The sequence below is a fragment of the Melozone crissalis genome, unplaced genomic scaffold (genome assembly GCF_028551555.1).
Source record: "Melozone crissalis strain CALT ecotype California unplaced genomic scaffold, PUWL_Pcris_2 ptg000005l_1, whole genome shotgun sequence".
In the NCBI taxonomy this organism is placed as follows: Eukaryota; Metazoa; Chordata; class Aves; order Passeriformes; family Passerellidae; genus Melozone; species Melozone crissalis.
This window is the reverse complement of record NW_026535783.1, coordinates 582,736-603,861: the sequence shown is the minus strand read 5'-3', so window position 1 is coordinate 603,861 and position 21,126 is coordinate 582,736. Positions and strand designations below refer to the sequence as shown.

The 21,126-nt window shown below is 42.0% G+C and overlaps 1 protein-coding gene across 3 annotated transcripts in view; it reads left to right on the top strand.

Moving 5' to 3' along the window:
- The first annotated feature begins 1,994 nt into the window (after positions 1-1,994).
- The window catches only part of HAPLN1 (hyaluronan and proteoglycan link protein 1), a 32,789-nt gene continuing 13,657 nt past the window's right edge, over positions 1,995-21,126 (top strand). The window contains exons 1-3 of one of the 3 annotated variants that reach the window (XM_054288278.1): positions 1,995-2,094; positions 9,273-9,275; positions 14,521-14,898. In XM_054288278.1, coding sequence (XP_054144253.1) covers positions 1,995-2,094; positions 9,273-9,275; positions 14,521-14,898 — 481 coding nt within the window. Of the gene's footprint in view, positions 2,095-3,541; positions 3,545-9,272; positions 9,276-14,520; positions 14,899-21,126 lie in introns of all 3 variants that reach the window. The other 2 variants (XM_054288271.1, XM_054288287.1) reach the window with 2 other exon arrangements.

Here is a 21,126-nt window from a genome sequence, read left to right as displayed (position 1 = left end):
AACAGGTACAGCTTGGTCAGTCAGAGGCTTCCCAGAGGCTACACCCAAGATGGACAATGGACACGAGTTTTTCACACAATTATAAGTTTGGTCCATTTGCATATCAGGGGTTAATCCTCCAATTCCAGCTTCAGGTAATGAAGTCATTTACCCCCAGTTTGCTCCCCCTCAATTCACTTTTGTTTGTACTTTTGGACAGCTGTCCTTGAATTTCAGGCCTGGAGGGATTTTTTGCCTGACCAAAATTTGAAGACAGCAACTAACACCATATATGGAGTTTAGAGTTATGCACTAATTCAGTACAAAATTTGTAAAAATATGAGTGCTTAAATCTTAAGGCACTCAGAACGAGCACCCAAGTGCCCTGGGGTGACCCTCCCTGAGGCCAGGCTGGGGCTGATGTGCTCTAGAGGGAGCCACATCTGTCCTTGCTGTCCCAGATGGAGGTCACGGTGCTCCATCCAGGCTTTCCAGGAAAGAGGGAGTGGCCGAGGCTGGAGTTACTGAGCCTGGACCACCTGGGAAAGAGAGAGCAGCCAGCACTTGTCCTCCACGTCTAGGCACTCCACAGGAAGGATTCAGGGATGCTGAGCTGGTTTTGAGCTCCCCACCCCAAGCTGGCTGTGAAGAAATGGAAGGGCAGGCAAGTAAACGTGCATGTTCTGATAGGGGAAAATGGCATTTTTTCTTTTTTTTTCAGTCTGCAGCAGGGGTTGGTTCAGGTTACAGCGTTTAGATCTGGACTTGAAGCACTTCAGGGTTTGTGTCTGTCTGGGGGTAGGGGACTGCTCTCAGGACTCACACCTAGACCCTGGTTTTGACTGAGTATTCTGCAAATTTTATGTGTTTCTAGCTCTGATGGAGAAAGAGAAGGAGGAAAGAATTATCTCTGTGCATTTGAGAAAACAATCATATATTTGATATGGGAGGGGGGAATCCTACTCTCTTTAAATGCAAAGTTGGGAAACAGCTACCTTTTATTTCAAGGAGTCAGATTCACAGGAACTACAGCCATAAAACACAACAGCAGCCCAAAGAAACCACACAAAAACCTCTTGTGTTTTATGCCTCCTTTTCTATTTCAGGTCCTCATTTGCCTAATTAGTTCTCAGAGGCTGGCAGAGATTTTCCCTGCAGCGCTGGGCTCTGCTGACTGCAGAGACCCTACCTGGCACACTCAGCCAGTGCGTCAGCATTCTGGGTGGAAATGAATGAAAAATCAATCAGGGCAGCTGCAGTGGTAGCATTTTCAACTCTAACCTACTTTGTGCATGGTTTCAAACATCTCATTGTGTGTTCAGGCAGTTTGGTTTTTGTTTCTTTTTGAGTGATAAGTGGATCTGAAGTGAAATTGATCTTCCTTAGTCAGCCTAATAAATGTTTTGTCATCTTTGCTGCTTAGCTCGAGCAGATTTGCCACCCTGACTGCTAAGTGAAGCTGCAGACTTGATTGAAATGCCAAAACCTACAAGAAGATCGTTTTAATCTTGAGAACCTGTCACCAGCAGATTGCATCATGCACTGGATATAGATAGAGTGATAGAGCTTTGATTGTTTTAATTGTATTTGCAGACCAGAAATAGGGTAGGTCTGGAAAATCAAAAGTACACCAGAACCTCTTTTGAAGCACAGGTACTGCTTATGTGTGGTCTTGCAAGGAGTTTGGCTTAGGAATATTGGTCTGTGCACTTTCTTTTTATTATTTTTTTTCTTGTTGCATTCTTGCATAGGCAGAGTTAAATATGGATTTGTAGTTTCACTAAGTTAAAGTCCACAATAAAGTGGTCCAATATTCATGCCAAAAAAATTAGCAGCTGTTGTAACTTCTGCCAGCTGAGTGGGTTCAATACATTAAAAAAAAAATTTAAAAAACGCTGATAAAATCACTGCTCTAACAAGGTGAGCAGTGCAACACTGTAAAAGGTCTCCCAAAATTCACAATCCTCCTCGTGTGTGATGCCCTTACAGTGAGGAAGATCCTTTTGGCCGTAAAGATGAAGACTCTACTTTTTCTGGTGCTGATCTCTGCCTGTGGGGCTGAACCTCATCCTGGCAACTCAAGTCTGGAGCATGAAAGAATTGTTCACATTCAAGGTAAGGAAATAAGTGAGAAAATACCAATATCTTCATATTGCTGAGGGAAAAAGAATAATGTGCTTAATGATCCTTAATTTATTTTTAAAATTATTTTTATTCTGTCACACTACTTTTTAAATACTTATATTTAAATACTTGTATTTGGGCTGGTGCCCAAATGTTTTCTTTTCTGGTTCTGTTGCATTGTTATTTCTCCTAAGAAAAGTCAAAAAAAAGAAAGTTGTACTGTTTAATAGCACTTAGTCACAACCTTGCAAAGGTTAGTGAGTAAAATACAGCATGATTTAAGACAAAGAGAAAAAGCATGCATCCTAAAGTAATAAACAACTGGAGTGGGTTGAAATACTTCAGTTTATTGTAGAATAGATTTGATTTTAAGAGGTCTGCCATACACAGCTCTCCACAGCACAGATTTTTATTGCTGTGGTTCGTTTAAAAAGGCTCAGCACATCAGAGATCATAACTGGGCAACGTAAACTGGTAAAAAAAAATAAAAATAAAAAACTTACCCGGAAAGAAATGTGCCTTTAATTCACACTAAATATTATCCTGGCCTTCTGCAGAATCCTGTTTGAGTCCCAGAGATTATAGCTGTGACAGGATTTGAGCCTGCAGCACAATGCAGCTGTTTTTTCCAGTCCCAGCTTCAGTCCTTGAGGGTTATCCTGCACAAGAAAATTCAGGGGGTTTATGCAGTAAGGACAGGCAGAATGAACAGGGTTTCTCCTGCTTGCACCCCTGCCTTCCCTGAGCCTGGCTAAAATTAATTTTGCAAAATTAAGGAACGCAGAATCACTGCCCCTCCTCTCTCCCTGTCTCTCTCTCTCTCACTCCCCCTCTCTCTTTTAAAAGTTTGATTTATTTCTCCCAACAGCCAGAAAATCGTGCTGTTTGGGTAAATATGAATTACCAAGCCAGAGAGCAGGGTGCCAGGAAGGGCTGAACGTTCAGGAGTTCACAGGAGAGGCAGAGAAGTTAAAGGCACCCTGTACCTATTAAAGCAGGGATTGTCAAGGTCAGGCAGGGAGCAGCAAACAGCTGCTCTCCCTCTGAGGATGAAGGTCAAAGGAATGTGTTCTCAAACGTGAAATGAGGATCTATCACTGCCCTGAGTGATAGATCCTCATGTTACTTGTTTCCCAGGGCAAATTTCAAATCATACATCGATGCCTGATAAACACACATTTTGCCTTCCCTTGTATAATGCAGATTTTTGTCTCTGAGCTTGGCTTTTTTGGAAAATGAAATTGTGATATCCAGCACTTTAGTGCAATTTGGGAGTCGTGCATGTCAATTGTCACTAACCCAAGCAGTTCAAAGCTGACAGAAGTTTCCAGGTGAGCCCTTTTCCTTCCCTGGGAAAACTCACCTGTACCTTATTCCTTGAAGGAGAGATGGATAAATATTTAAATTCGAGTTGTATCCCAAGCCCTCTCCTCTCAAGCTGGTTCAGGCTCTGAAATGCACAGAGCCACAAATCAAAGGGACTGAAACTGCTGAGGATGTGGCATTTCTGCTTCTGATCTTTGCCATTCCACTCTGCATTGTAGAACCCCACCAGGGCTGGGATCCCTCTCTGCCCAGTGCTGCAAAAAAAAAAAAAAAAAAAAAAAAAATTAAAAAATTATAAAAAATCTACACCTGGAGATGGGATGGAGATCAGGGAACACTGTAGAAGAGGTTCAGGTGTTTTTAATCACATTAACAAAACCCAGCATCCCTCTCCACAGCTTAAATCCAGGAGATGTGTGGCTAAACTCTGCCTGGGAATGCCTTGGAATTACTGCAGGTGTGAAAGGGATTTCCTGAGGCAGAGAAGGAAACTGTGTCATATTCCCCATTCTTTACATTATGTAATCTCCTGTAGGCTGAGTTTTTTTTGCTGAAAAGCTGGGTTTCATGTCTTCTTACTGCAAAAGGGTTCTGCACCCTACTTTTCTGACGTGGAAAACACCCTCCTAATCTTCCACATTCATTGTATGGTCTTATGCTTGTAATGCTGCTATTCTTTGGCTTCCAATAACATTTTTTCTTCTTTGAGGTACACTTTAAAGCATCAATAACACCAAATCCCCAGAGCTACCATATGAGTGTGATTCTTCAAATCCTTCTCCAAGTGTATCACTGTCCTAATTGGATATTGCAACCTGCTAATATCAGGAATTCATCTTTACACTAGTTCTGAATTCTTACTCCCTGAGTGCATCCAGCCAGGACTTTATTCCAGATAAAAATTTATTTTATTCCAGATGAAATCCTCGTTTGGCCTCAGTGTTTCTGTTTTCCAGTTTCCAGGCTTTGTTCTTCAGACCCTGGATCAAATTTGCTGCTCCCAGCTGTGCTGCAGTGCTGATCAATAGTCTGTGGTCAGTCTACCTCACTGCCACTTGAAATTAACAACTACAAGCTCTACATCAATAATTTTTCATCCTAGACCTCAAAAAGCTGAGTTTTGCATTCAGCATTAAATGTCATCCTAATTTTTCCACCCTCCTTTCTTCAAATGTTTAAATGCCAAGGAGCTCTCCTCCTTTCGGTGCTGCTTAATAAGCCATGTGAAAATTTTATTTATCCAAAAGCCACAAATACTTTATAGGATAAAATTAGTGGAAATATTAGAGAAATTGTACTTAAGGCAGTACACTGGCCTTTTTAATATTTTTTTTCCATATCATTCAACTCCCTAAGCTCCAAGCAAATGATACCTCACATTCCTCAGCCTTATACATTTGTTTTTGTTACATACCTGATATCAGATTACTCTGACTTTCTTTGGCAAATATCTGCTTAACCTTATCCCACTTTCTAGTACTGACTCTATTCCTGTTGCTCAAAAACTTTCCTTCAAAATTTGTTCTAAAGTCGTGTTTGCTGCTGAGGTCAGGCTAATTAACTGGTTAATGGTTTAATTACTTTCTTTACATGAATTTGTTATTTTGCTGCTGTCCAGAAACACTTTAGGTACTGTCCTGAAGTGACAGGTCAGACCACAGCAGTGCCAGTAGGTCTGGGTACCCCAATTTTCTGCCCCTCCATCAGTGTAAAATCTCCTGACACCCTCCTCAAACTCAGTATCTGTCAACCACAACAAACAGTGTTTCATAAATTGTTAATTCTCTGCAATTATACTTTGCTTTCAAGGACACAGAGCTCTGCCTTTCAAATGTCCACTCTCTGGAGAAGATAATTTTCATTATTTTTACTAAACACTTCCCCAGTCTTTAACACTGCAACAGACATAGTTCTGTGTCTGTGTTCTCTTTTAAATATTTCAGTTTTTCTCTAGAAATGATTTGCTGGTCTCATCAGCAGCTCTGCTGACGGTGTCAGTTCTAGCTCCTGGTTCTCTCCTCGTTGGTTAATGCAGTTAATTTGGACTTAAACAACTGCAAGACAGTTTTACCTCCCTACTTTTCACAGTGTTTTCAGGTTATTTCCTCTGTCCCAATTGCCTTTTTTGTATAATTTTTTCTCCTTTGGTTTTATTCCGCTATGCACAAAATTGATAAATTTATAAAGTTTATATTTATATGAAAAGCTGCATTTTATTCTTCTGTGGCTTTACTTTCTTTGCTGAAGCCTGTGGTGGATTTCATGGTTTTGCCCTTTTATCCAGGCTGCTTGACCCTCTCCCCTTCCTGTCGTAGTTTGTCATTCCAGTCTCACTTTTGGGGATAAAAAAATAAAAAAATCCCAGAAACCCCACACCCCAGAAAAACCCCGTGTGGCTCAGGGAGGCACCAGTTTCACTCTTCAGAAAAACCCACAACCATAAATGAAATAATCTGGGGGGTGTAAGAATTAATATTCATATTCATATTCATTCATTTTGCTTTGTTTGAGGTGAAAGTATGCACCCCTTTGCCTATCAAGATCCCTGCACAGATTTATTTATGCATACCCAAAAAATATTTCAGCATGGAACAAACAGAAAACTTTTTAATGCTGCCCAATTGGAGCAAACAAACAAACAAACAAGCAAACAAACAAAAAAAAAAACCCCAAGCACACGCAAATGATTTAAATCAATTAACTAATAACAAAAGCAGGGGAAATCTTTGTCCAACTCATTCTGCAGTATTATGAGTTTTATTTACAGTCCACTTCTTTTCCTTCAAATCAAGTCAGCACCAAAAGAGAGTAAGAATCTGAGCAGAGTTTCTGGGCCAGCTAAAAACCTGGTAAAAGATTAAATGCACTGCTCATCTGACCTTCTTATCGGCTCAAGATAATCTGAACTTCTTCCTTTTCCACTTTACCTTTGACTTCTTTCCTTCTTTCCACCTTTCTGCATTTTTCCATTTTTTTTCCGTGACACTGACATCTCTACATTTCTTTCAATTTCCTTGCCTTTGTGTTTTCTGCTTTATGTCTTGTGTTTTGTTTGGGTTTTGTTTTTTTTTTTCTTGCCCTTTTATTTTGCCATTCAGGACAATGTTGATGATGCCACGATGCATTTTCCTGCCACTTGTTGCAATTTTCTTTGATTTCCACAGAATCAAAGATTTTTCTTTGATTTCCACACAACCTGCTTCCCTCCTCAGATCATGGCCTGTTGCAACTGCAGGGGATAGAAAAGTCAGCTGAGAGCAGAAATTCCACAGAAATCAACAAAATCCTCCCCACTAAAAAAAAATCCACAAAAAAAAACCCCCAAAAAACCCCAAAATACAAAAAAATCAAAACAAAAATGAAAACAAAAATGTGCTCTCCTTGAAGGTACCCTGGACTGCATCTTCTGGAGCAGACCTTAACTGATGGGTGCCAGGATATCTGAGTTATTAAAAAAATATATAATTACAGAAACACAAGGTTTCGCGTAGAACGTGAATTGAAGTCATTAATTTCCCTTTGCTGGTTATGTCAGTGGAATTCCATATTTATAAGTAGCATTTGGGGGTGATTAAGGGACTGTTTATGCAGTTTCTGTGTAATAGTTTGGTTCTGTCAAACAGTCCTCATGCCACCCATGAAGATTTACTTCTGTGAGGAAGGGGTGCAGAGACTTTGCCTTGATTTCTGCTCTGCGACACCTGATCTCCATGAAATTTATCTGCACCCAAGCAAAACACACTTAGAAGTTATTTAAGGCAATAATTTAGGGGAGATGAAGTTTGTTATTTCCCTGATGGTTTTATGTGCTCTTAGGTCTCCTAGAAACCTAAACCTGAGTTAATGTGCTCTCTTTAACAATTCTCTCCCCAAGCTGAGGAGATGGAATCAGCTGAAAAATGTTTTATCCCAGCTTTGTAATGTCTTTGTTACAAAGACTGATTTATTCTCTGTGATATATAAACCACCTTTACTATTTTTTAGCCATGCTGTTATTTGGAAACTGAAGCTTCTAAATAAGATTTATCTAGCATTTCTCTTCCCAGTTTTATATCAAAACTTAAAAGTGTGTTGGAAGTGTTCTGTCCTGTCTGTACAGAGGCAGGAACACGGGAGGTGGATCCTTGCCTTTTCTTTCTCATGGCACAGCAAAACTGCATTAGATCTTGAGTCAAAAAAACCCCCTATATTTTACCAGTCCTGCAGATGATATATAAAAGATTTTAGATATTTTTTTCCCCCAAAAGCAGAAGGAAAAAGGTAATTAGTTAAAACACAAATAGAAAAAATGTGCACTGTGTGCCAAATATGTGTGTGATTCCCCATCATGTTTTCCTCAGTATTCTTTGAGTGATACACACATATATTAGTTCATCAATAATACACTTCTCTACATATTATAGAAAACAGGAACCCTTGTTTTCACAAAAATAATTTATTAATTTAAAGTAAAATTTTAGATTAAAAAAAAATTGAGGGTAACAACTGCTGTGGGAAGAGTGAGAATATTTTAGCATGAGCTAAAATCCCTGGAAACACTACAGGAAAGCCAGAAACAGCTCTGTTTATTTAAAAAATAATGGCACAGGATAATATTAAGCTAGGGGCTTGCTAACAGTGTGGAGCATTTAGGGAATACATGAATTTATCTGACAAAACACTTCTGTAACGCCATCAAAATGGCTGATGAGTTTGTTTTTCCTGTCTGTAAAAATGCACATCTTTTCCTCCACTGTCACTTTGTGAGGCACTCCATGAAAATGCTGGAATAACCGATTTTTGTGGCCAGCTCAACACACGAGACTGTGGATACTCCTGGTGGAAAAAGGAGATAAAGCTGTTTGCCAAGGGTTGTGCTGTGATTCATCCTCTCTGCCCCACACTCTGTTCTTGGCCCCCTCCAAGCCTGGCTTGCCATCATTCTGGGTGTGCAGAACCCAGGTAAGGGAGGAAAATAAGGAAAGGAAGCCAGGAGAAAACCCTGCAGCAAAAGTACAGTTAAAACACACCAAAAAAAGAGGCAAAAAAAAACCCCAAAAAGAACCCCAAAAACCAAAAACAAAAAAACCAAACCAAAATTAAAAAAAAACCCAAAAACCTAAAAGAAAACAAAAAAAAACCCCAAAAAAACCAAAAAACCATAAAAAAACCTCCACAAACAAACAAAAAAAAATATTAAAAAAAAAAAACTCCACAAACAAAAAAAATACCAAAAAATCCATTAAAAAAAACCACAAACCAAAAACTCCACAAACAAAATACCCCCAAAAGAACTGGAAAAAAAAAACCCCAAAACAAACAAACAAAAAAGAAAACAAAACCAACAAACTCAAAAAAACCCAAAACACACCAAAAAAATTCCAAACAATCAAAAAACAAGCACCAAAAAAACCACAAAAAACCCCAAAAAAAGCCCAAAATATCACAACACAACCCAACAATCAGCCCTCAACTAAAAAGTCAAAAAAAACCCCTTAAAACATGCCCAGCAGTAAAATTTAGAGCTAATTAGTCACCAGTGGGGCCTGGTTCTGTGCTAACAGCTCGGCTGCTGCCTGCCTGACCATGCAAAATGCGCCTGGAAGGCTGGAAAGCCCCACCTGGGAAATCTTTCTCCTCCCAGTTCTGCCCTTGGAGCCGTGAAAAACGCCAATCATTTGTTCTTAAAATTTTAAAAGTTTAACGGTAGTAAAATGGTTAAAAAATTAGTAATACAATTAGAGTGATAACAATTTGTACAATTTGGATTAGGACAATATGAGACAATAGAGACAAAGAGTTATGGACGTCTGGGTACCTTTTCCTAGGCAGCACAAGCCTGGAAAAAGGGCCCATGTTAACAGAGGGTTAACCCTTAAAAACAATAACCTGTTGCATATTCATACACCTCATCCATGATGCATAAATTCCATTCAAACACAGGATTCTGTCTGGGCACTGTCAGATGCTCCTGCTGCTGGGGACAGAGGTGGCTCTTGCACCATCTCAGGCTCAGGAGAAGCACACCTGAGCTGCCTTGTCCCCACCCACGATCCAGACTCCTCAATGAGGGTCAAACCCTCCCGAATCCATGGGTTTCAGAGCTCACAGCTGTTTGGCTGCAAATCTCACAAGTTCTCTGATGGCATTTCTGCAAGAAGCAGTTCGGGGGAGAACGTGTTATCCTCCTCAAGCAGCCGCACCTGGGTGTCACGTCCTTTTTCCTTCTTGCAGGCGCCTTCCAGATATTCCTGCCATTCAGAGACTGAAATAATTTTCTTTAGAAGGACTAGCCTTGCCAGAATGCCTATGAGGGGAGCAGGGCAGGGAGCTACCACCCTTCAAACCAGTGTTCCCTCCATCTCCCATCACTAGAGATCCATCCTTGTTTCACTGAGGTAACCCAGGAAGAAGAATGCATTCCTCATTTTAGCTGAGTTTCACAACAGTAAAACCAGAGACAACCACCTATTTTAAATGAAGGAATTCTGCTTTCCTCTCTGTTTGGTTTCTTGGCGGTTTGGGGTTTTTTTTTAATTTATGAGCTCCAGGAAGAGTAAGACCATTCATTGTGCCACATTCCCAAAAATGTTCAGTTTAGGTAGATTTGGCCCTGGCTCTCACTGGCTACTGGATAATGAGGACCGCGAGGCCTCTTGCCAAACCCCTGTCATCTCATTTTCTATCCCAGGTCCCTGCTGCCTAAGCTGTGCCTCATCCCCCAGCCTGACATCTGCTTTTCCTCAAAAGCCAGGGATCCTTCCTCCTCTCCCAGACCTGGGAGAAGCAGCAGCAGCAATGTCATTTTCTGCCTCACTGTCCTTCCAGTGAGAAGGGCACCCCATCCCATTTTTTGTAAAATAAGAGCTGGCTTTTGCATGACTTGTGAGTGGAGGCACATTTAGGTGTCACATCTTCCTTGGAACATCCAGGGTCAAATGAGGGAGATATTCCAGGATGAGAAAAGCCATGCTTTCCTTTTTCCTTTTCCTTTTCCTTTTCCTTTTCCTTTTCCTTTTCCTTTTCCTTTTCCTTTTCCTTTTCCTTTCCCTTTCCCTTTCCCTTTCCCCTTCCCTTTCCCTTTCCCTTCCCTTCCCTTCCCTTCCCTTCCCTTCCCTTCCCTTCCCTTCCCTTCCCTTCCCTTCCCTTTCCCTTCCCTTTCCCTTTTCTCATTTTTTCCTTTCCTCTTTTCTTCCCTTTCCTTTCCTTTTTTTCCTCTTTTCTTTTCCCTTTCCTTTTTCCTTTCCTTCTACCTTTCCTTTTCCCTTTCCTTTTTTTTTTTCCTTTCTCCTTTCCTTTTTTTTCCTTTCCTTTTCCCTTTCCCTTCCCAGGCTACCATCCCCTCTATCTCTTCACACCTACCCAGACTCAGCTCGTGGCTGCTGCAGAGGGCCAGAGGAGGTGGGAGGCAGCCAGCAGGGAGGAACATCCCCAAATTAGGGTGCTGCTGCTGGAGTCAGAGGTGACACTGCTCTGGGCAAGCCTCCAGGCCCTGCTGGCACAGCCACAGTTGTTAGAAAGAGTGAGCATTAACAGCCTGAGTCATAGCCTCCCAGCCCTTTCTGCTAAATATTTATTAACTTGACTATTTCAGTACTAAAAGCCCAACATAGCTCAGCTCTGAGTCAGATTTCTTGGTAATAACCACCCCAAAGCAAAACATTTCTCCTCCCAAGGTGGACAGAGCACTGTGGAACGTCTTTGTCCCCAAAGGAAACGGGAAAATTTGCAGACAAACTGTGCTGGCTGTCTTCACTCTCCTCCTCCTCCTGCTGTGGAAACTGTTGGTAAAGCTTTCCATGGTGCCTTGCCTCAGATCACCTCTCTCCTTGGATGCTCTCCTCGGGAATGGATGGATTGCTGGAGCATCCCTGAGCCTCTGGAAAGGAGGGCAGTGAAAAAGAACAGCTTTAAAAGGGGCTCTAGGCAACCTGCTCTGCAGCTTTGTTTTCTCACCAGGCCGGAAGGTCCCTCTCCCTGGCAAAACACCTTGCAGCACTCAGATTTGCTCATTCTTGAGGAAGCTGAGCCCTGACCAGTGCAGAGAGCAGCAAAGTTCTGGACGCAGCACCTCCCAGTGAAGAGCTGTGCCTTTGGGATACCTGTTCTCCCGAAGCAGATGCACATTTGCACTCAGCAAGCTTGTCTTTGCAATTACCACCCTCATTTTGTGTTTGCATAAACACAAAATCCCGCATTCCCTGGGGTGCAGCTCAGTGCAGCAGCGGGCGGAGAGGGAAACCCAGCTGAGGCTGCAGTTTGGGCAGATATTTCGTTTAACCGCAGAGCTGCCATCAGGCCTCAGAAGCCTGGGACTGTCTGGAGGGCTCCAAAAGGCTCCCTGCATGCCCCTTATGCTGTGGACGCACCACAGATTCCTGCAGTGCTGTGGACAGACAGCTGGAGAGGTGGGACAGACACTCCATGGAGAGCTCCGCATCCATCCCCGTCCTTCCCTCCTCCAGCCACCCACATCTCCCTGGCTGATGACATTTTTTCATCACTTCTGTCTGAACCAGCGCAGAAAATTGCTGCCAGCCTTCACAGGGCCATCCTCTCAGCAGCCTCTGTGGTTTTTTTTGGGGAGCTCACCCGCAGCTTTTGCTGGATTCAGAGAGAGCCAGGTCCAGCCTCGGAGTGGGGAATCGCCATTTCGGGCAGCCAAATCGACTTGCTGAACACGGACAGGGGGTTGCAAAGTCTCTTTTCACAGCCTGTGAGTGCAGAGGGAGGTTGGTGGTGCTTTCCCAGAGAGCTGGTGGTTTTTTGGGGGTTTTGGTCACTGTCCCAGGGTTCAAGGACAGCAAACCCAACAGGAATGCTGAGCTTGCTCAGCCAGTTTTGCAAACTTCGCATGAGGAACAAGGCAAGAGGTACTGAAAGGAGGCAAAACTCTCACTTTTGGGTACGTCTGCTGACTAGCACATGAAATCTGCATTTTCCAGGGTTTTCCCAAGGCAGCACAGCCTGTAAAATCCCCAGAGACTCAGGGCTGGAAGAGAGCACCTGCCCCAGCCAACTGTCCTAAGCCAAATTATTTCACAGGGCAACATCTGCTGCTAGAGGGAAGGAAAGCGGGAAACCCGGGGTGAGGAGGAGAGGAAACAGACAGTCAGATACAGGCTTGCATGAAAAGTGTGACCAAAATATAAAAGATAAAGCAGTGACAAGTTTTAAGGAGGAAAAACTACATTGGGATGATGAAGAGAGTGGGCAGCAGAGGAATAGATTTTATGTTTGAAAAGCAACTGGACTTCCTTACTCTGGTCAGAAGAGGAACTTACACTCAAAATTAAGAATAAAATAGAAATACAAATGCCTAAAATATCTACTTTAGAATTTTGCTGACACTTTTCATGTCAGTATAAATAATGCTGTTTGATGCATTAATGGTTTTTCTGCTCTGTGAGTGGGATTCTCTGCATCCCAGACTGTGAGGAGCTCTGTGTGCTGCTGCCTGAATAAGCAGAATCCCTCCAGAAAAACTGAATTATGAAAATAAAAAATAAAGCATTGATATACAACCCGTGAAAATAGGGAAATATGAGAAGTGTTTTGAAGCCTTTTATGGGTGACGGCATTCATTCATCAGCATTACAACACTGTAAATCTATTTACACAACTCCCTCTTCATGAGTATAGGACGGTCTCTGCCTGTGTAAGGGGCACTGAGATGCTTTTGCACAAATAATTACATAATAAATTAGAATATTTAATATATATTATAATTTTAATCTTTTATTATCATAATTAAATAATAATGACAAATACTTATTTATAACTGGCTTATACTAAATAGGCTTATACTAAATAACTACCTTATTACTAAATAGGTCCAAAATGATTGCAGAGTGGTAATCCTGCAGATGCAGCTGGTGAAGGCTGAGCTAGAACAGAGGGTGAACAGAGTTACAGAATAGAGCAGGGATTTATTCAAAGGATCTCCTCCATGGATCCACCTTGGTCAGCACAAGAGCCCAGCCAGGGCTGCACCCAAGGTGAACCAAAATGGTCCCAAAATGAACCCAAAATGGTCCCAAAATGAACCCAAAATGCACGAACACTCCTGGGGTCTGTCACTGTGATCAGTTCTGCTCCATTTGCATCTTGCAGTTCATTGTCCAATTCCAGCTTTAGCCCATGAAATCCTATCATTGTTTTTCTCTCTTCAATTTACTGTTGTTTGTAATTTTTGGGCCTGGATCTTGTAACTGTTGTCTTTGGTCAAGCTGGAAAAGGAATTGTTTTCCTTTTCCGAGGAAAAGGAAAAGACAAGTCCAAGGAATTGTTTTCCTTTTCCTACCTATCCTGGGAGGAGAACTCGCTAACACTAAACATGAAGCTCAGAGCTACACACTGAAGCAGCACAGAATCTGAAAAATATAAAAGCTAAAACTTGAGACACCAACAGCATTGACCGCACCCATTGTGTAAAAGGAAGACTGCAAGCCAATTCTTGGAGAGCGGGTTGTCACAGACATATTTTATGAAAAATCCTTTCATTGGGATCTTTTCTCCTGAGAAGCTGGGAAGCTTCACCTTCTCCATGTTTTGCTGCTCTGGAATGTGATTTGGAGAATTGTTTACCCAGCATGTGAATTGTTTTTACTTAATGACCAATGACAGCCATCTCTGTTGAGGCTGTGAGCAGTCACAAGATTTTATTATCATTCTATTATTTTCATTTGCTAGCTTTCTGATGTCTCTTTTAGTGTAGTCTTAGTATATAATTTTCTTTTAACATAATATATATCATAAAATAATAAACCAGCCTTCTGAGACACAGAGTCAAGATTCTCATCTCTTCCCTCATCCCAGGACCCCTGCGAACACCTTGATTTTATTATCATTCTATTCTTTTCCTAGCCTTCTGATGTTTCTTTTCTTTTAGTATAGTTTTAGTATATAATTTTCTTAGAATAGAATAGAATAGAATATATATCATAAAATAATAAACCAACCTTCTGAGACACAGAGTCAAGATTCTCATCTCTTCCTTCATCCCGGGACACCCCGCGAAACCAAACCACAGCGGGTTGATGTTTGATGCATTAATGTGTTGGTGTTGGTTTTTGCGGTTTTTTTTTACCTTTTCCCCCTTAAATCCCACAGAAAATGGGCCCCGTCTTCTGGTGGTAGCAGAGCAAGCCAAGATCTTCTCCCACCGTGGCGGCAACGTGACACTGCCATGCAAATTCTACCACGAGCACTCCTCCTCCGCCGCCGCCGGCTCAGGAACACACAAAATCCGCGTCAAGTGGACCAAACTCACCTACGATTACCTCAAGGAGGTGGACGTGTTCGTGGCCATGGGGCACCACAGGAAGAGCTACGGGGGCTACCAGGGCAGGGTGTCCCTGCGGGAGAGCAGCGAGAACGACGCCTCGCTCGTCATCACCAACATCAGGCTGGAGGACTACGGCAGGTACAAGTGCGAGGTGATCGAGGGGCTGGAGGATGACACGGCAGTGGTGACCCTCAATTTGGAAGGTAGGTGACACCCTGGGACACGCCTTGGGTGGGATTGATGTGGTGTTAGGGAATTCCTGGGGTTTTTTCCCCTCCTGGGTGATGTTGCCGTATCAGATATTGCATTATGGCTGACGTCGTGTTATCGCTGACGCTGCGTTATCGGCGATGTTGTGTTATCACTGATTTTGTGTTATCACTGATTGTGTGTCATCACTGATTTTGTGTGTTATCAGTGATAACAGCAAGCCGAGGAAGCAGGATTCATTGTGCTCTGGGGAACCTTGGCCTGACAACAATCATAAATTGGAGCGTCGGCCTGGCTACTATAGCTTACGCTGTCCTACAGTGTATCCAAATTCCAGCCAGACCTGGTGTGAGAGGAGCCAAGAAAGGATGAGCAAACACAGTGTTGAGAGTTCCATGTGGTTTTGATTTTCTCCTGTCATTTTGCAGAAGGAGTTGCATCTTTTTACCTAGGTGAAATTATATCAAATTCTCCCCCCCGATGGTAATTTTAAGAAACTTTGGGATATTTCAGATTATCAAGCAAATGCAAATCTTCTTTTAAGGATTAAAAAAGTTCTAGTAGTTACCCAGAGACAGTGGGTTTGCATTTTTCCAGCCTTATAATTAGATAAATCAGATCTTGTTATTGTCTGCCAGGACAACGTCTACATGTAGTGTCTAGTCATTTTCTTCAGCATTATTTTTTAAAACAGTAGAGTTTAAAAGTAATTAAGCAGGTTTAAAGAGGACAAAATTTCAGTTTTCCTTACTTCTGATGCAATCCACTACATTTTATGAGTTTCAATACACGTAAAAGAGTGTTCGACCCTTTCTTTTTCTCCCCAAAGCACTGCACGGAACACAGAGGTAAATCAAAAGTTTCATGAGGACATATCACATACGCATACATTCACCAGCAAGTGTATGCCAGAGGGATCCTGAGAGAGGGAGCAGAAAAAGAAATTTAAAAAGGAAAAAAGAGGAAAAGAGAAAGAGAGGAAAGAGGGGAAAAAGGAAAAAAGGAGGACAATGGGAAAAAGGGAAAGTGGAGAAAAGAGGAAAAGGGGAAAGGGGGAAAGGAGAAGAGAAAGAAGGAGAAGGAGAAGGAGAAGGAGAAGGAGAAGGAGAAGGAGAAGGAGGAAAGGAAAAGGGGAAAATAAAAGGAAAAGGAAAAGGGGGAAAGGAAAAAAGGATACAGCTGCCCTGCACAATAAGAATGTCTCAGTGGTTCTTGGAACCAAATAAACATAATGGGCTTATTTTACTTCTTTACATCTATTCTTCCATTCCTGGCTGGAGGCCACAGAAACTTCCCCTTTTGGATTGCAGGAAAACTCTGCCCAGTTTCCATGCCAGTGGGGTAGTGCATTTAGGTTGTTCCACCCCACATAATTCATCTTTAACAAGAAGGGACCCTGTTCTTTTCAAACTTATGAGATAAAGAACTGGACACTTACATGTTTAGCTTCAGTTCTCTAAAGCAGTTATGAGTGAAGACAGAAATCAGCTGGAGGATAAAAATCTTTATTTTTCTCTGCTAAAAGCTCTCATGTGTTCAGCCTCCTCTCCACTGGGGCAGGCTCTGCAGGGGCTGCTCAGCCCCTGAAGGGAGAAAATTCCTCTTGGAAGGCTCAGATTTACCTGAGTGAGACAGCTCTCCCCACCTGCCCAGGCTCTTGCTTCCTCTGCAGCAAAAGTTCATTATTTTTCTGCTGTGAAAAGCAAGGGGATCGTGCTGTGGCTGCTTCCTGCTGTGCCTGGGAAGGGGAGATGCTGGTGGACGTGGAAGCAGAGCAAGTTTGCCTGAAGCTTGGCACAAATGCTTGCGCACATGCCGAAACCCAAACCTGAAATTCGTTATTGGATTAAAGCTGCAGTGAGGAAGCAGTGAGGAATTATTTCTTTGCTGCGTGAAATAACACAAGGGAGATCTGTTTTTAAAAAAGGAGATTTTCTAGCTTTTTTACTGTTACTGTTTTGTAATACAGCACCAGCCTTGGATACAAGGTCAGGGTCCCTCCTCCAAAATAAGGAAATTCATAAGTAGAGGAGGAATCATATTTCTTCAGCCAAGTGTGTTCCAACCTGCTCTCAAATTAAAGTTTACATATTTTAACCAGTGTCTGGCTAACGTAAGGAACAACGGTTTTTCAGTGATTTTTGCCCCGCATGGGGCAGGTGTAATGTTCATTTTTGACATTGTGGAGTGGTGTTTCTTAAACTGGAAGGAACATTTTCTTTGCAAAACCTCATGGTAAAATGTAACATTTCAAGTAAGGTAAGAGTGGTGAGAGTTTCAGTGTCAGCCCTGCTTGTGTTGACTAAACCCAGTAAATCTGTGTCTATAGCACACTGAACTTTCCTAAAAAAAGATAAGTATTAAAATATAATAATATTACACTGGAGATATATAACTGATAGAATATATTCCTCTGTTTGCATGGCCCTGTGCTTATTTTTGCAACACCCTTGCAGCTTTATGTAGTTCTGGCATTAATTTCCATTTAATGCATTTGAGCAAAGCAGAAGAGACCTGGGAATGAAAAAAACCCCACAATATTTGGACAAAAATTAAAATACATCAGCCTATTCCAAAATTCTACAGTCTGGTGTAAATAACCAGGTTAATCTCACAGTGGGAATGATTTGCATCAGCTGCCTGATATCCTGAGGTGGTGGCTTCGAGGATGTTAATTGGCAGCAGGAAAAAGCCATTTACACCCAGGAATGCCCAAGAGCAGTGCAAAGCAGCTGATGGCTCCCTGTGCAAAACCCATGGCCCTGTATCGATACCAAAATTCTCGACCTCCATGGACCTTTTTCCTTCTCCCACCATGCAACCTTTTATTTTTTCCAGCCTTAAAGGCCTCCTGGGGGTGTTATTAAATAAAACATTCATAATAACTGGGCACTTTCAGCTTTGGAAAAAAACCTCTGAACTTAGAGTCAGACTGAATTTGTTACATACCTTATATTTTTGCGACAAGTTTTCTTCATCTTTATTAATTGGGAGCCACGGCATTTTTTTCCCTGACCAGAGAGATTGTGCTGAGCACCAGCTAAAGCTCAGGACTGGAACCCACTGCAGTTTTCCACAACCACCATCTTTAGTTCATGCCCTAAATCGTGTCCTGATTTTCAGCCTGAAGTGGCAGGACTGGTCAGGGTTGGTCTGGGCTCAGCCAGAAGTGCCAAGTACTGAGAAAAGCAGGATATTCTTTATGGAGACCAACCTCACCACCAAAGCCATCTCTCTCTGAAATGGCCTTACTCTCCTCCTGCCTTAAAATATGGATCATGAGTTTTACACTCTTTGTTCAGCGCCCTCAAATCAAAAGCCTGATATATTAAAAGGTCTCTGACAGCAGCCAGATGTCGTTGTCCGAGTCATGAGCAAAAAAAAAAAAAAAAGAATTCTCAGCTCACATTAAATTTTATTTACGGCAGCTTTTTATGGTCTCACACTAAATTTTCTTTATGTTTGCGCTTTGCTGGTTTATTTCCTCATGAATACCTCACACTGTGATGAATCTCACTGCTCCAGGTCTGTGGGTTTGGCCTCCCAACCCTCAGGTGCTGCTCAGGCACAGGTTTTGTGTGCCCTCCCTGCAGGAGAACCAGAGAAAGTGGGACAATGCCAAACAGCCAGAGGCGGGATTTTACCAAATTAAATTATTTTTTTAATAATTAAATATTTTTTTTAATAATTAAATAATTTTTTAAAAATAAAATTATTTTTAGTAGTTTCTCTCTTCAAAGGGAGATGAGAGTTGAACACAGTAAGTTTGCAAAACAGGCTATGAAATAATTAACTTCTACATCAACGCTACTGGGAATTTGAAGATCTGGGTAAAGTCATTAAAAGCCTCTGTAGAAAAGCAGCTTCTAGATAGAAGCTAACTCTTCATGTGGCTCCCCAAGAACCAAAACCCACCAGCATTCATGTTATTGCTCTGATGTATGTTGGCCTTTAGATCCAAAAAGAAAAAAAATACAAAAAACCAGGCATCTCTTTCAAAACCAGACTCTTTAGTTCAAAATGGCTCAAGCAGATCCATAAGCTTCATATAAACAAACCTTTTCAAACTGTCAAAACAATAATTTTTTAATCTGTTCATTTGGTCTTCAGCTGGATGTAAGCAATGGGGAATTCAGAGTTGAAACCAACAGGAAATCAACTCCATGCTCTCAAGAGCAGGAGAAATCAGATTTAGCCTAATAATGTCATATTTGCTTCCTCTGTATGTTGCTGTTCCATCCATACACACACCAAAAAAACCCACATATTTCTAATATCCTCTGTGTGACGATCTGTCCTACTCTCTGAAAAGCTGATTTTATAGGACACACTTTTTGTGGGTGCCTGGAACAAAAACCAGAGAGGGGTTGTCAAGAGTAACTCATGGCAGAGCAATGCAATTCCTTCTGTGACAGGGCTTTGCAGATGGAGCTGTGGTTGCACATGCTCCAAGAAATGGTCCTTGAATCATTCAGGTGAGACAAAAAGGTAAAAAAATTGGCAGAAATTGTATAAGTAAAGTGTCAAAAGTAAAGTGTCAAAAGTAAAGTGTCACAAAAAATTTGGAGTGATTAAGCTAGGAAGAGCAGAGAAAGGCAACGGTCCCCAAATTTTATAAAAAGGCTGTAGAAATACAAGGGAATAATCTGCCCTGGGTCAGATCAGTGTGTTTTGTTTGTTTTTACTGGTTAGAAGCAAGCAACCCCACTGACAGTTATGGGATGCTGGAGGGACAATATTTCAGGGTTGACTTTCATTTTTAGGGACATTGATGCCTGAGATTGACAGCCAGTGGCCGGATGGTCAGACATCTGAAAGTTCTGACAGGCAGGAAGATGGAGGTGGAGATTGTGAAAATGAGGGGGTCACTAGTTTTTATGGAATTTTAGGAATCCAGCAAGGAAAATTTTGCCCTCGAGTGTATGAACCTGCCAGTATAAAACGGTGCCTTACAATACAGTAAATGGCAAACTCTACTGTTGCCCCATGTTTGCACTGGCTGTGAGAAAAATTAGTTTTCATTTTGGGCTAAAACTTAAGAAATCCTATTTCTTTACTGGCTGGTTTTTTTCCCCATATGAATCAACAGAAATTTGTGTTATTCTGTTTCTACGTGTCAATACTCTTGAAACTGCTAATTGTGTGTGTAGCTGGCTTAATTAATACACACAAATCATTGCAGGGGTTGAACTTTCTGAGGTTATTTCCTCACCTTGTTGTCCTGGGTAAGCGCTCCAGCTCTTTGCACTGACAGTGTGTGTGAAGTGAATTCGCTTGCACTCAATTTTAGGGGTTCATGTAAAGGGCACATATAAGACTCTGAAATACAAATAAGACAAATACACTCCCAGAAAAGCACAGCAAGTGGAGAAGAGTTGTACATTTGCTCACTTGAATGAGAAATCCATCGAAATACTGGTGTGGCTGTGAGGAGGATATATAATACGTCCATTTCTGGTGGAAATCCCAATTTCCATTACAGGATTCATTTTCCCAACTGCAGTTGCTTGGTCACAGGTGCATGCATCCCCTCATTTCTCACCGACAGACTCATTCTCTGCTGAGCTGACGTGTCTCAGGCTCTCCCTGTCTCTTTTGGGAGCAAGGAGGTCCTTCCCTGGGGGCAGAACCTTTTCCAGAGAAACTGAGGATTTGGGAGAGCAGCCACACCATGATTCCTTATAATGGAAATTCATATCCCCACCCAGCCTCCACATGGGTAGGGGTTGGAACGACCAAGGTCAAGCTAAGGCTGCTCAGCTCTGCCTTCCCACAAAGTAACCAGACTTTAACCTTCTGAGGCTGGAAGGTTTTTGCCTCCCTCCCTTTCTTTAAGCTGAATTTGTTAAGGTTTGGGAGCTGGTGTTTTGTCTAGGGGCTGGAGTCAGAAATTGAGGCTCAGGCTGTGCCTTGGGAACGGCAAGGAGCCTCAGGACAGCTTTTTGTCCATTCAGGAACAGATGGGATGGATTACACTTTGGTGAGTTTGTAAGGTCCAGCAGGACTGAGGAAGATGCCCTGCCATCAACTGAGGATCAGCACTGCTAAAGTGCAAAAGGAAGGGGAGATGAATGCTGAGCTCTCACTGTGAATTTCAGCAAGGTTTGATAGGGAAGTGAAGGGAAAAAAAAAAAAAAAAAAAACTTTAACAAAAATTGCAAGGTAATTCAAAGCTGCACAAAGCACAAACCCAGTACATTTTCCTCAGCAAAATCAGCCCT